This window comes from Hirundo rustica, chromosome Z (assembly GCF_015227805.2).
Source record: "Hirundo rustica isolate bHirRus1 chromosome Z, bHirRus1.pri.v3, whole genome shotgun sequence".
Lineage (NCBI taxonomy): Eukaryota > Metazoa > Chordata > Aves > Passeriformes > Hirundinidae > Hirundo > Hirundo rustica.
In genome coordinates, this window is record NC_053488.1 from 28085313 (window position 1) to 28101213 (window position 15901).

The 15901-nt window shown below is 38.7% G+C and overlaps 1 protein-coding gene across 2 annotated transcripts in view; it reads left to right on the forward strand.

The window, feature by feature from the left end:
- The window catches only part of SLC1A1 (solute carrier family 1 member 1), a 56425-nt gene that overhangs the window by 36801 nt on the left and 3723 nt on the right, over window positions 1–15901 (forward strand). For both annotated transcript variants that reach the window (XM_040090855.2, XM_040090854.2), the window contains exons 5-11: window positions 230–272; window positions 2026–2133; window positions 3459–3643; window positions 5668–5775; window positions 12851–12973; window positions 13501–13695; window positions 14207–14341. In XM_040090855.2, the coding sequence (XP_039946789.1) occupies window positions 230–272; window positions 2026–2133; window positions 3459–3643; window positions 5668–5775; window positions 12851–12973; window positions 13501–13695; window positions 14207–14341 (897 nt within the window). The remainder of the gene's footprint in view (window positions 1–229; window positions 273–2025; window positions 2134–3458; window positions 3644–5667; window positions 5776–12850; window positions 12974–13500; window positions 13696–14206; window positions 14342–15901) is intronic.

The following is a 15901-nucleotide window of genomic DNA, read 5'->3' on the forward strand; positions in this document are numbered from 1 at the left end:
AAAACAGTCACTGGGACTCTTAAACCTTTAATTTCTTTAGGAAAAATAAATATATCTCTATATCTATATATGTATATATATAGATATATCTGCTGATGCTAAATATACTCCTTTCTGCTAAAAGAAATGCAACATGATCTGGTTTAAGCATCAAATTTTATCATTTTGTTTATAGCAAACAACTTTTCCTTAGGGTGCTGTTCTGAAATGCTTCTATGCTTGTTAACAGGAATATGTTCCCAGAGAACCTTGTTCAGGCCTGTTTCCAACAGGTAAGTTTAAACATTCCTCTTTATTTCTGTAGTTTTCACCGTTAACCACAAATTATTTTCTTATGTCACAAAAAAGTTGTCAGGCAAGACTTATTTCTGAGAAATCCAGGAATTTCTTCATCTCCTATAAAAAGGTGGGGGTGTAAGGCACGTTGGTTCCATTTTCATTATGATAAACACTCTGCTATCAGCTTTTTGGGTCTTAATGTCCCAAAAAGACACTGTTTAAGAGCTGGATGCAGAAACCAAGCAATGTGAAAGACAAGATTTTTCCTTTTGGGACAAGAGTTAGAAGAACCATCTTACGAGGATCCCTTTCCTTGTTCTTAAGATCCCACTGTGACTCATGAAGTCTGTGTAAGTTAGCTCTCACCCTGAAGTTTCTCACATCTAATGTCCATTGCCAGACCAAATCCTTTGAAGGAAGAGGCTGATAACTAGTAGTCTATTCAAGACATCTTACACAGAAAGTGAGTATTGCAAGATGAAAGAGGAAACTTCTGTCTATAGATTAGACTTACCAGTTAACCTTCCCCAGAAATTGATATCAGATATGCTGCTGTGCACAACTCACTTCATAACACTTCTCCATGTAGTTTTTCTCATCATTACTGGCCACCAAACACTAAGGGGACAAGGCAGGCTCTTTTAGGGATCCTTGACAGAAATATGATGGCACTAAACTGTAGTTACTATTAAAGTCTTATTTTCTTCATGGGATATTATGATTAGTATAGCACAGAACTTACAATCAAAAGAACACAGGATTTCTATGAGCAGAATCCGTGTAGTACAGTTTCATAATAGCACCATTTAACTTACGTTTTCTAATCACCTGGAGCCAATGCATATTTGGTCAAATCTTAATACTTGGTTTGCTGTATCAACATAACAACTATCATCTAGGCTTGAAAAACATATGAAAGAATACTGATTGGTCACTCAGTCCTCAGAGGAAGCAGACAATGATGGAGGCATCCCTGACCACCAAGTCTCACTGTCCTGCAGCAGTTTTGGTCCAAGTTACTCATTAGGACTACTTGGTTTTATGGACAGTGTACTTGCTGCTGTTACACTTCCCTGTTCTGTGACTGTGTCATCAACACTACTTGTCTGGCTGGGGGGCTGGAACATTTAAGACAAATAAGGAGAGGTGTAGTCAGCCTAGAGCCAGGGATCTGGAGGCCAGTAGTGATAGGAAGAGTAAGTCTGTTTGGTTTGTCTGCTTGGTGCACAGGACCTTGAAGACCTGGCAATGATAGGAAAAGGAAATACGTAACCCGTTTGACCACAAAGAATGGCTGTTTGCCTAGCATAATGGCATTAGTTGTGCTGACCATGTCACTAAGGGCCTGGTTGCATCAGGTGCATCTGCCCTACAGACCTCTCCTGGCATGGCTGTCAGCAATTCTCTCTAGATTGTTTGTTCCAGGAAAAATTCTTGCCATTGTCAGCTCTAGCTCATGCCCCGCAAGACTGCAAGACATCCATGGGGTATCCAAGATCCTGGGGAGCAGAATTCATAGCACATTATTTGTGAATCTCTTGTTTGATATACAGCTTCTGAGGTACAGAGCCCTGATGGCTCACATGAATTGGGAAATAAAGTCTTTGTCTATTTTTCTACCTTCAAGTCAGATTGGTTAATTTTTCCTCTTATTTTTACTGGGTGAAGGCTATGCCTTTGTCTCTTCTTCAGTTTTCTTATGTTTCTAAATAATTTCTTCCGGGGTTTTTTTAATAACTTTTCCAGTATAAAACCAAACGTGAAAAAGTTAAAGCTACAACTGCTGTGGATAAAAATAGCTCCATATTTCGAGAAGAACCCACTACAACATCTACAACAGCAAAGGCTTCAGAGGTGCGACCTTTATCCTTTTATTCATTCATAATATATGAAGTAGGGAGAAAGAATATAGAATAAATTTGGTTTAGTTCATGTGGTTAGTGATGAAGAAATTAATGGAAATAGCACATAGATAGATTTTAGCAAGAGCACAAAAGTTAATAACTAAATGCTTAGAGGTCATTGCAAGTATCTTCCAGTAGGTTTAAGAACACCGAGGAGCCCACGGGTAATTGACTAGTGCAAAGATAATAGATGAAGGTTGATTAAATTTATCTGCTTATGAATAGTCAGTTTTCTGAGAAATTCAACTCTCACTGTGGAAAGACTAGATGTATATCACTATGAGATGTTTGAGTACCAATGACCGTAATTGTAAGGACTAAAGAAGAAAATGAGTTGAAAATAATAATAGATCTTTTTTAATGGAAAACAAAACAATATAAACCATTTGTTAATTAATAGTTTGTTACTCTGAAAAACAAATGTTTTCTCTTCTTCACAAAGAAGAGATTTAACAAGCCTTTCATTAGAGGTTTGGAAAGCTTATGACTGTAAATGGTGTATAAAGTCTAGACTTACTCTGGAGAAGAGGGAGAAAGGAATTCAATACAATGTGATCACAGAACAACAAACAATACCAAATAAATATACATTTTATTATACTCCTTCCAAATTTCATCTCAAAGTAATAATAGCATGGGAAGATGAGCTATATGAAGAGACATTAATTAAATCCTGAACCAGAATGTAGTGAAGAATAGCTCCCTTTCTTTCTTATGTTCATGCTGCACAGAAGAATGTATGAATATCTCTCTTTAGTAGGATTTTTATGTTATGTGCATACAATTCTCCTATAAATTATACAATTACACTGATGTCCCAGTTGTTAGGCAGTGGTGAATTTATGTTAAATCCAGATACAAACCCTTGAGTTGCTAAGAAACAAACACAAGGATTCTACATCTGTATTTTGCTTTCCAGTGTGGAGTAAATCTTAAGTGTAAGGGACTAAATCTTGAAAGCATGACTGTGGATGCTTAGACTTTGCCATAACTCTTGTCAGAAGTCTATAGAAAGGACAACACAAATTAAGGGGTGCTTTACTCCCTGCTAAGGTCTGGTCAGATCATTGCATGGCTTTAAAATACAAAGTGTTCAAGTTCAGTTTAGTGCATTCCTGAACTTGTCCACTTGGCACTTTCAGAAAGACAATAGAGTGATTGGGAAAGAGCTTAATGTCTTTCAAAAAAAATCTACATGTGTTTTCATTCTAGAACTTTTTAAAGTAAAGTCATTATTTCCAGATAATATTTTTTTCTCTTGCTTCCATTTGATAGAACAAAACCCAAGAATATAAAATCGTGGGGATGTATTCCAATGGCATCAATGCACTGGGGTTGATTGTCTTTTGTCTTGTTTTTGGAATGGTTATTGGGAAAATGGGAGAGAAAGGACAAGTGCTGTTGGATTTCTTCAACGCGCTGAATGAAGCTACAATGAGAATAGTTCAGATAATTATGTGGTAAGTCTAAGGATATACTGGCATTTTCCAACAACTTCTTTAAGTGGATTTTGTCATTGAAGAGGTAGGAGCAGATTCAGACGTTGTGTTTGCTCTTGAATAGTGCTTTACAGAAAGCAACTTTCAAAGAGAGATTGGTAAAAATTTTTCTTTCTACAGAATTTGATTCTTTTGAGGAAACTGGAGACAGGGCTTCCACTTAATATATACTAAAGAAACAGTCCTGTTGATTCCCAAGAAAACAGAGTTTTTTAGACATTATTGCTAGATGTTAATAAAAAAACTAGTGCACTAGTCATTTGAGGACTCTTGATGATAAGGATTACCACCCATATGTCTTTCTGAGTCCTGAGCATTATTCCCTGACAGACATTACGTTCACATGATGGCTGATCTTGGATCTAAGTTCCTTTAGTAATCTGAATTAAAATGCAAGCCCAGCACAGAGCAAAATTCAAAATGGTATGCAAAATACAACTTAGCATCATTTACCTCCTGCTAATACATTTTGTGAGACTACATTCTCATAATATTCTCAGGCAGGAAAAACAAATTTAAAATATAGAAACTCATCTGATAGTGTTTGGTTGGACTTAACAGCTATTCATAGAATTAGAATTCACAACTGCAGGATCAGGACTATAAATACACACAATTCCTTCCAGAGTTTGATCCTACATGTGGAGTGCCTTGTGCCACTTACTACAATACTCTGCTCATATGCACATGTTTCAATTCATACCAGTACCATGTCATATCTTACCCTACCAAGGGTTTTTCTTACATCCCAACATACTGAGATGTCTGTAAAACAGCAAATGGGTCGAAGGTTTAGTTGCACACTTCTTGCTTCCTTAAAGAAAGGTAAATTAATTTCTGCAACTAGTCCTGTGCTGAGCAGCTAGTTTAGTCCCACACTGAGTTAAAGCTCTGTGAGACAGGCTGCCTCACTCTGCAGAAAATTACCAACAAGACTCCAGACTTAGCATACGCCATACAGGAATTTACTTATAAATTGATTATCCTTTTTTTTTGCGTGTGGCAGAAACTGTAGCTACAGGCTCTGAGTTTCTGCAGATGTGGGAGCTTTTGTTTGAAACAAGGTAGAGATTTGGGCTGAAAGTATGAGGAATTAGTTCTGTTTTCATCAGGTTCAGTGCTTAGAGGAACTAGGTATCCCTGCTATCTACTGGGATAAGATACGGTTTTGTTTATGAGATAGCATACATACATTTTATCAATTTATAATTTCTATTTTTAAATTAATAAATTTTATATATTTACAAATGTCTGCATTCATTTATACTGCTCAAAGCTCTGAAGTAGTAACTTGTTTCTGGGGCAGCTGCTCTCTGGAGCTCCTAGAACCAAAAAAAAGAAAAAAATGCAGTGGAGCTGGTGCTAACATAATTCCTGATACTCCCCATTAATTTTCTATAGGCAGTAGTCTATGCAGCTGTTTAGATCCATAAGGCATGGCCTTGTGCAGGTTTACTTTATTCTGTGCAGGTGACACAGATATAGCCCTCAGTGCTGCAGGGCAACTCCTGTCACTACAGGAGACCTTTCCCATCTCTGTGTGATTACAGACTAGACAGACACCGGTCTCAACCCTTCAGACTTCTACCCCCAGTGGAGCGTGTAGCTATACATAAACATTTGCTGTAACAGGATATATGCCCATACCCCTTCCCAACTTCGATGTGTTCTGTGTATTCGGTGACACCAAGTTACGCAATACTAGCTAGACTATAAGTAGGGTTTTACTATTCTACTTTTATTTTCTACTTTACTAATTTACTTTTATTTTCCAGTCTTTTTTCATCACCTCTGTTGTAACCTTGCTGCAAATGAATAAAGTCCAATGTATAACATAAGAAAAAAAAATCTGTTGTTGTGAAATAGGATATCAAAACATATTTTCTGTCTGTTTTAAAAAATTACTGTGGGAGAGAAATTATTTCATGGTGAGTATGCAGTATTTCTGAGAATATATTTTTGATAGATTTATTTTTGCTTTCTAGGTATATGCCAATTGGTATCCTTTTTTTAATTGCTGGGAAGATAATAGAAGTTGAGGACTGGGAAATCTTTCGTAAATTGGGTCTTTATATGGCTACAGTAATAAGTGGGTATGTCATTTCTTAAAGATGGAATTGTATGTATGCAGTTTTGGAGCTCAGTTGATTACCACTCAGTTATCCATCACATCCAGTCTTCTAAGTCAGAGACAAAAATTCTCATCAGTGAAAATTAAGTGAGGATGTGTGAGGATGGTTTGAATCCACGTTTTACTGGATGCATGTTTTGTTTTAAAAAGTCACTGCCTTGCATTCTAAAAAAAACAAAACCCAAATGCAAATTCTTTTCTTGTATTCATTGTTTCATCTTCACAACTTGTGCTGAAGCAGAAAATATTGTTGTATTAAAGGTGAGGTTATGAATTATGTCTTAGGCTTGCCAGCCTATCAAACATACACAAATCTCTGGATTATGTTGGGACCTTCCATGGAATTTTTGGGCCCAAGTTATAGCAGCACAGACCAAACTTTCACTGCTGAATACAGATGCATAGTAAGAGCAGTGCACAATAAAGGATGCCAGAGAGACTGACCCCTTCCCTCTCCAGTGCTGAGCAGACAGCTGAGATCAAGAGAAACACTGGGGATTGCACTGTTTGCTAATTCCTCCTTCAAGGTTAGGGTAGATGGTGAGGCTGCGAAAAGAGAAGTTGCAATCTGAATAACATAGTCAAGCATCAGAATTTTTTTCCACTTACTTTTCTTAGCCGTTGTCTGTGTAGAACAGTCTAGGTGGAGGAGGTTATACCTGCACAATGTTGAGCCTTTCAGCAGTGGAACTTCAGAATAACTTAACTGCTCCAAATGATAGGTTATAATACCAGATTATTATATATCTCTGAAGACTGTCCTAAAAAGGGCTCTTTTGTCAGATAAATGGATATTACAGTCCCAATAAGATAAATGCACTTAAATTTCTATTTCCAATTCAGTGAAGTATAGCCTTTTAGGCAGTCTTGGTCCATTACCTTAGCATCCACTCCTATAATTCCTTCAGTATACTAAGGTTTTATATATGATTTGTCTAGAGGCTCAGTGTCCAAAGTTGTTCAAGAGTTTCTTTCCCCACACTTTATGCATTTGCATGCTCTTCTTCAAATGTCATTCACACATTTTCTGACAGCCAAGCAAAGAGAATGGTAATATATTAGTCTTAAATGCAAACTGCTTTATAGTCAGGATGGATATCTGGGTTTTTTACATTAATCTGTGCTAGATAAGCACTTTTATTTCAAGGTTCTTGTTTAGTTTTATTCATAAGTTAGTATGTTTGGACTAGCTGTTTGAAAGCCAAAGATAAAATTTCTTTCTAAATAAGAATTACCACTCCAGAAATAGTGCTGATTCATGACTTTTTCAAAACGTTGCATAGCTGAGTGCAAGGTATGTTCATCTAATGCATTATGCAGTTTTTTGTGAGTATTTGTTTGCACTTGGAAAATAAGTCAGATTTTTACAGGTTTCAAAAGCTGATATTTACCAAGAGATAGTAAATCAAGACTCTAATATTTTCTATACAAATTATAAATGACATCCCAATCACAAGCTAGATAGAAATCATTGACAGAATGACTGTGTATCACTTCTGCAGGTTTTCTATGTTATTAACTCCAGTTAATTCAGAGGAGGAATATGTTGAATGGATTACTACTGCTGTTTGTCTTCAGTTTTACATCAGATAGCAAGTTGTAGTTTTAGATGTGATAGCAAGTTTTATGACTATTTACCTATCAGTTACTGGATACAGGTTAGTATTTGTACTGTGACAAGGCAAGTCTTAAGATGTGTATGAAGATTCAGTGCCTTCTCCAAAGTACTCTGATTGCAAAGTAAACTGTCATTGTATAGTCTCCTGTTTAGCTGGTAATCATTGGTTTGACAGGCAGAAAAATTTTAAGTAGATCCCCAGGTGCCATCAAAAACACTGTATGTAGTGAGCACCTTTGCATCCTTGGAGAGAAAAAGTCTCAATTCCTCCAAACATAACACCATTTTCCCATTTGGAAAGCTCAGGTAGATCTCTGCAGCATTTCTGCATCCTGCAGAGTAGGCTCCCATGAGTGCTGTTCAAGGCATTGTGGATTAGGGCTAATGTCAGCACATTGCCTGCAAAACTGACCATCAGGGACAGTATGTTGTAATCAGATCACAGGAGCAGATATGGACACGTACACAGGCCATAGGTTGCAGGGAAAAGGTGCTTGTTCTACATTTTTTAGCCTACAAGAATACCCTTTTCTCAGGAAAAAAAAGGAGAAATGTTGCTCTTTGTTTGGGTTTCTTAAAAATTGATGTTCCCATCATCATTTTGGTTTTCATTCTTATGTGTTTGACCCTGTCTGTTTGCAGTGTATTCTGTTCACTGATGTCCTCTGTAACTGCTTATCATCCTCTCTTTAAGCTTGAACCTGAAAATAGCAGATTATCTGTGAAAAGTGCATATTATATGGCTCTACGCAAGATATTTACTATATGTGTTGTGTTGATTGTTGGTGTTGTATTAATAGTTTGATAGTATGGTAAATGTAGTTTTGTAGTTAAAATGTAGTTTTTATGTACTAACCACAGGAAAACGTAAATCTTTCAGAGAAAAAAAGAATTTACTACTTCCTTATCAGAAGAGACCAGCTCCTCCTGCCTCTCTCAGCCTTGAGGATGCCATAGAGATTTAAAAAAAAAAAAAAAAAAAAAAAGACGATTCTTTGTTTGAATGGAATTTATACATCATGTATGAAATGTATGAATGTTCAACAGGCTATTGCTTTTAAGAGATAATTCTTTGTTAACCAGGGTCCTTCTCCAGAGCTTGTGGCTCGGGAAGGCACCCAGACGTCTGTAACTTTGTTTTTATTGTCTCGTATTGTCCTAACTCTAAAATTGTTCAATTTTTTACTCTAATTCTATTTTTTATAACCGTCTTATTTACTATTAAACTTTTAAAATTTTAAAACAAGTGATTGGCGTTTTTCACATTATCTTAAACATCTCTTGTATTCCTTATCAAGATAATTGTCTTCTGCTTTATTTCCTTTAACCTCCCTAACCAGCTCACTTTCTTCCCAGCTTAATTATTCATGACCTTTCATTGCCTCAGCCCTACCAGCACTCATCCACCATTGTCTGCAACTCATCTCAGTCTCTATGTTTTATACAGGTCACCGTGAGGGAATAGGCCTCCCCCAGTGTCTTTGGTGCAGTTTGCCACCAAGTATCTTAAGTCTCTCACCATTAATGGTGGCAGAGTCAGGATGAGGACACATTAGAAGTTAGAGCAGAGGAAACTCGGTGGAGACATAATTTAAGAGCCCGAGGAGTCTGGCTTGTCAGAGGCCAGCACATAGACTCTCCTTGCCTGTGTCTTTGTCTTGTCTGAAAGCAGCAAGGCAGCTACATCCGTGTAAGAGCTATTTCTATATTGAATGGCAGCTTGGGATTCTGAGGGACAAGATTCTTCCTAACTTAAAAATTAATGCTATTAGAATTTCTGTTTTCAATTACTGATTATGAATTTTGTTATAAAAATTTCTGCTGCTTGCTAAGAATTTCATTTTAGGAACAAAAATAAATATTACTTTGAATATGTTTCAGGAAAACCAGTAGTAGCAAAGTAGATACACAAAAGTACTTTCTTTTGAATAATGTCATGTTCATGCTGCTGCTAAAAAGGCACAGATCTAAATTTTTCAAAAAATTAAGTCAATATGCTTTTAGATTGTAGTGGTTTCACGTTCACTAAATTTTGGGTTTGGTACTTACTCTTTCTGTGGGAGGGAGACTAGGAGAAAAACAAAGCAGGCTCAACCTTAAAATTAACAAATAGTTTTATTAACGTACACTAAAAGAATAGAAAAAAGAAAGTTGGAAAAAACCTAAAACTGAATGAAACTTCAAAAACACTCTTCCCTCCCCTTACAAACTGTTCACTTTCCTACAAAACAACATAAAGAGACAAAACTTGTAATTTTCAGTCAGTTTCACTATCTGACAATAGTCTTTCATCAATTCATTAGGGGAAGAGTCTCTCTTAGAGTCATGGATCCCACTGACAACCTAGAACAGGTCTCTTGTGGGTTTTAAACTGTCACAAAAACAACTGCCTGGAGAAACCTGCCTTTGTGACCCTCCCAGGAGCAGTTTCCTAAGCTGCTTATGGGACATAGGTCTTAGGCTTTTGAATACTGGGGTGTCACCTTTTAAAGATGGATAACTCTAAAGCAAGGGATTCTTCACCTCAAGGTACAGAGATATCTTCTCACTTCTTCACTGGTGCAGGGGGCTTCTCATCTTTATCTCTGTTCAAGCATCTTATAGGATTAATATTACTTAGACCATCACAAACACCTTTGCTCAAATCCACACACAAATTAAAACAATCATCTCCCCAAATGCATATCTTTCCCATGATTTAAAGGAATGATCTAAATATAGAGTTCATTTCCATGGCTCAAGTAAGGATAGAACAACCCTCTGTCCCAAAAGTCTTTTCACTCTTGCTCTACTGACTTCATGCTGTTGTTCTTTATGTTCACTCTGTCCTTTCTTACTCTTTCAGAGAAGGGCCAAGCTCTGGGAGCTACTAACCCATGACATAGACTTAGACACACTTGAAATGCTTGCTCTCATTAACATTTTATTAAGACAGAAAATGGCACCCACACCATTCTTTTTTCCTTCCTTCCTTCCTTCCTTCCTTCCTTCCTTCCTGCCTTCCTTCCTGCCTTCCTTCCTTCCTTCCTGCTTTCCTTCCTTCCTTCCTTCCTTCCTTCCTTCCTTCCTTCCTTCCTTCCTTCCTTCCTTCCTTCCTTCCTTCCTTCCTTCCTTCCTTCCTTCCTTCCTTCCTTCCTTCCTTCCTTCCTTCCTTCCTTCCTTCCTTCCTTCCTTCCTTCCTTCCTTCCTTCCTTCCTTCCTTCCTTCCTTCCTTCCTCCCTCCCTCCCTCCCTCCCTCCCTCCCTCCCTCCCTCCCTCCCTCCCTCCCTCCCCTTCCCTCCCCTTCCCTCTCCTTCCCTTCCCACACCTTCCCACACCTTCCCTTCCCACACCTTCCCACACCTTCCCACACCTTCCCACACCTTCCCTTCCCACACCTTCCCACACCTTCCCACACCTTCCCACACCTTCCCTTCCCTTCCCTTCCCTTCCCTTCCCTTCCCTTCCCTTCCCTTCCCTTCCCTTCCCTTCCCTTCCCTTCCCTTCCCTTCCCTTCCCTTCCCTTCCCTTCCCTTCCCACACCTTCCCACACCTTCCCACACCTTCCCACACCTTCCCTTCCCTTCCCTTCCCTTCCCTTCCCTTCCCTTCCCTTCCCTTCCCTTCCCTTCCCTTCCCTTCCCTTCCCTTCCCTTCCCTTCCCTTCCCTTCCCTTCCCTTCCCTTCCCTTCCCTTCCCTTCCCTTCCCTTCCCTTCCCTTCCCTTCCCTTCCCTTCCCTTCCCTTCCCTTCCCTTCCCACACCTTCCCACACCTTCCCACACCTTCCCACACCTTCCCACACCTTCCCACACCTTCCCACACCTTCCCACACCTTCCCACACCTTCCCACACCTTCCCACACCTTCCCTTCCCTTCCCACACCTTCCCACACCTTCCCACACCTTCCCACACCTTCCCACACCTTCCCACACCTTCCCACACCTTCCCACACCTTCCCTTCCCACACCTTCCCTTCCCACACCTTCCCTTCCCACACCTTCCCTTTCCTATATATTCTGCAGAATTCAGTTTGTTCTCAAGCATGGCACAAGCCTGGCAATTTATACAATGGTGCTTTGAGGTGGTGCATGTATACATTGCTAGATTTCTTTCTAGAGTTATTTCAAAATTTTTATCAAGACATGTTGCATGCTATTCTTTACATTCCACTAAATATGTCATATGTTTCCATACAGAATGAAAATTTAATGCCTGTTCCTTTTAAAAAGATACTTTTTCCAAGGAAACAAATATGTAGGTTTTGTGGATGATTTTTGATGCTGTTGTGGTTTTGTGTACTATGGCTACTGGTCTCTTAGTTGTCTGGTTTTGGCAGAACAAATGGTACCATGACTTACTGCTATCTTTATCAACCACTCTGAAACCATAAAGTACTATTACAACACAGGAATGTGCCCATGAACATTTTGTGAGGGCAGAAAAAAATTCCAAGGTGACAACAGTTTTTGAGTTTATGTTTCCAGGCTATGTGATAATTTCTTTTCATGAAAAGCTGATGTTGCTATAATTGCAACCTTCAAACACACGGAATAGTCACAAACTCTTTAAATACATTCCATTTCAAATGTACTTAGAGCAGTCAGTTTACCTCTTAGTGCCCACAAGCTCTGCATTCATGTGCATTCAGGATTACTGCACAGTGTTCAAAATTAATGCATAAGGTGAAGGATGATTTTGTCCCTGAGACCTATACAAATACCCAGGCAAATACATCTGAGCTGCTAAAGTCAAGAGAGAAAGTTGATCATCTGTGAGTCAACCCACTTAATTTTAAAAATTCATAGTTTCAACATATAGTATTTCAGCATCTTACAACATTAAAAATGCTTAAACTACATATATCTTATTTAAACAGTCTGAAATACCTCACTAGAGCAGGTGTGAATTTTTCTGAAGGTTCATATTTGAAGTTTCTGCAGGAAGATGTGCATTTCAGCTGTCCCTGACTGGCAAGCATGTTTACCTTTATTTCCAAAACATGTTCTGTAATATGGGCAGACAAATTCATATGGTTTCCTGATTTGTCTCTGGTTTTCATTGTAAGGATTTGGCAGAAGAGTGAAGTGTTTCCGTGTTATTTCAAATCACCCTGTGCACATCAGTTTAAATATTACTTACTACTTTAGGCTCCTCATTTATATCAGTTTAAAATTATTTCCAAGTAAATTCTCATTCAGCCTAGGAAAGAGAGTCATATGTGGTCTCACTCTGCTTTCCAGAAAGAAGTGTAGAACAGCATTAGTCTGCTTTTTATTAACGTGGCATTCTATCTAAATTTTGCACCCAGGTGTCACTAAAGTCACCTTTAATGTTTCATAAGTATACTTGAGGACAGAGCTGGTACCTATTTTCGCCATCTTAGTAAAGAAAGACAATGAGATGGATCTATTTGCTTAACTTGTTGATTTTATTTTGCAGACTTGCAATCCATTCCAGTATAGTTCTGCCACTTATCTACTTCATAATAGTAAGGAAAAATCCTTTTCGGTTTGCCATGGGGATGGCTCAGGCACTTCTGACAGCCCTCATGATCTCTTCCAGGTAAACAAAAGAAACATCTTTTCTGTAATGTACCTAGCAGTAATTGCATTGTCTGTGTTCTAATTTTATTGCTACTTTTTTAAAAGCCCTGGAATCAACTGGACAGTTCTCAGTCCCCTGGAGGCTGAATTATGTTTTCATCATCATTTCTGCCATACCCAAAGGGCACTACAGGGTGTGTTAGCCTTAAACCAGCGAGAGTCTGCCTCTCCCAGGAGAAGGCAGTTCTTTGCCATTCAGTTCATTAGCTGCAGACTTGACAGCATTTAAGCTGTTGCACATTTTTTGTGACTACATAAACCATGGCAATTTACCATGTAATTTTGAGAACAACTAAGACTTAGCTATTTCTTCCAGTAATTAGAAGGTATAACAGAAGTTGCTTTGCTTTTTCATGGTGCAGCCTTCCTTCCTGCCTTAGATATCCATTTGAGTCATAAAGCAAATCATGCTCTGAGCAAAAGGAAACATAATGGAAATGGTGTGTTGTTGCCTGTGCTGACTTTATGTGTTTCATTATGTGCCAGTTCAGCAACTTTACCTGTCACCTTCCGCTGTGCAGAAGAAAATAACTCTGTTGACAGAAGAATCACAAGGTTCGTTCTTCCAGTTGGAGCTACCATCAACATGGATGGCACAGCTCTTTATGAAGCAGTAGCAGCCGTATTTATTGCACAGCTGAATGACATAGAAATGGATATTGGCCAAATAGTTACCATTAGGTAAGACTAAAGCCATCATATGCATTTTGTGGGAAGTGAGCTTTTGTGTCAATGGTACATTAACTTTGGATACCCCGTGGAAAAGTTTAAACTATCATTCACAGCACAAGAAATAGCAAACATTCTCACTTCTTGATCCAAGGCCTAGCCAGTGCAACCTATTGAGGAGGTAGGATGGGTCTGGATATGCAGCTGGAATACAGCACAGCTATGAAAATTGCCATCATCCTTCCACAAACACTCACAAACCTAACCCAGCCTCTACCTTTGATCTGTCCAGTTTGCTTGCTAGACATGTGTTTGTTATTCTGTAGTGTAACCATAACAGTACATTGGAACGTGGCTTGTCCTCTAAGCTTGACACCCGACTTTGAGTAAATACCGTTCAAGAGGGAAACAAACATTTAGGCTTCTTTCTTGCATTGAAATAAAACTATTTGTGCCATAAAACAGAGTTTCTGTGATTAACATGTATTCTGAACGCCTTTTCTGGGTTTTATTTGGGATTTAGTGTCACTGCTACAGCAGCCAGCATCGGGGCTGCAGGTGTGCCCCAAGCCGGACTTGTCACCATGGTGATTGTGCTGAGTGCCGTTGGCCTGCCTGCCGAGGATGTTACTCTGATCATTGCCGTTGATTGGCTTCTGTAAGTTTAAGGCACCTTATATTTAATGATTTTTCCTTTTTCTTTATCTTTTTTTTTAATGTATGCATAGGTTGCCTAGAAATGTGTGAGTCTTGACTAAGAAAGCAATAAAAACATTTAGGACTGTTGCAAAAAATGAGATTATTCTTATGTCCAGGCTTCTTCAGAGTTGAATGCAGTAATGGCGTTGATTGTGAGAGAAGTCCTGCTACGTGGGATGGCAGTGAATAATTCAGAGGTGCTTTCTGCCTTAAAGTAGTGGTCACAGCACTAATAAATTATGAGCATCATCCTCAAGATAGACAAATTTGACATCACCGAGAAATAACTCTAGAGCGTCAGAGATGCCAACACATTATGCTAAACACATACGTCATTCATAAAAATCAAATGTAGCCACAAGCTGCAAAATACATAATAGCCATACACTGGCAGTGGATGACAACGTGAAAAAAGCAGAACTGACCCAGGATTCCACACGCATACATATAGCAGGCTGTACACGTCTGCTGCCAGCACTACTTTGCTAGGGCTGTTCTTCAATGAGAGCACTGGCCCAGCCCTTGATCAACAAGCACACATTTAAATTCGGAAAGTGATCCTTATGCCTAATCCCAACCATATCAGAGGACTTCAAAACCTCTCAGTCCCATCCGTCTGCTCTTTCTGGAGAGAAGCCTTTTCACCAAAAATCTTTTCTGTTCAAATTACACCAGTGTGTATCTCTGCTACTTTTGCAAAAGCCCAAAGAATCACAGTATTTTGGAGGTCAGAAGGACATCAATACTCAGTTTTGTCCCATGATACATAGGGTAACAGGATTCACAAGTTAAGTTTTGCCTCCTAAACTGTGTGAGCTTTAGTGGTTAGCCCAAGGACTTTTTCACTTGCAGTTTGTATGGATGACATTTCACTCGTATCATTCCAGTGGTCTTAATAATTTTATAATATTTTGCATGTCTGCTTCAGGTTTATTTACACTCAAGATAAATGCCTTGCTGTTCTTCCTCCACCCTTTCCAATTATTTTCTTGAAGGATTTCTGGCAGCAACCTATGTATTTCACAAATATATTTAATTAATTTGATTATATAACTCAGTTTTGCAAATAGAGGGATATGCCACTCTCCAGAAAATCAGGGCTGTTGTATGGTTCCAAGAATCAATTCAATTTATGTAAAGCATAATTTCTTCAAAGGAACCAGTTCCATCCACAAGTACATTCTCCTAATCAGCTGTCAGCAACCATGTCTAACAGTTCTGTTTGCTGTGCTCCACAGTAATTTTGTTTTCTCCAGCTCTCTTCTATTCCTAGTGGGCATTTAATGTTTTTAAGGATAGTGCCGATCTGTACAAACCACTAGTTCAGAGCAGGTATCTAAAGAGTCCAAGAACAGAACAAATGTATATTGGTTCTTTTTCCAAAGTATTTGCCCAGCCTCCTGCAAACTGCAGGACAGAGAGTTCCTGAGTTAGAGGTAATTTTTGTCTTCTTCTTCTTCTTCTTCTTCTTCTTCTTCTTCTTCTTCTTCTTCTTCTATGAATGCCTCATTGCTTTGGA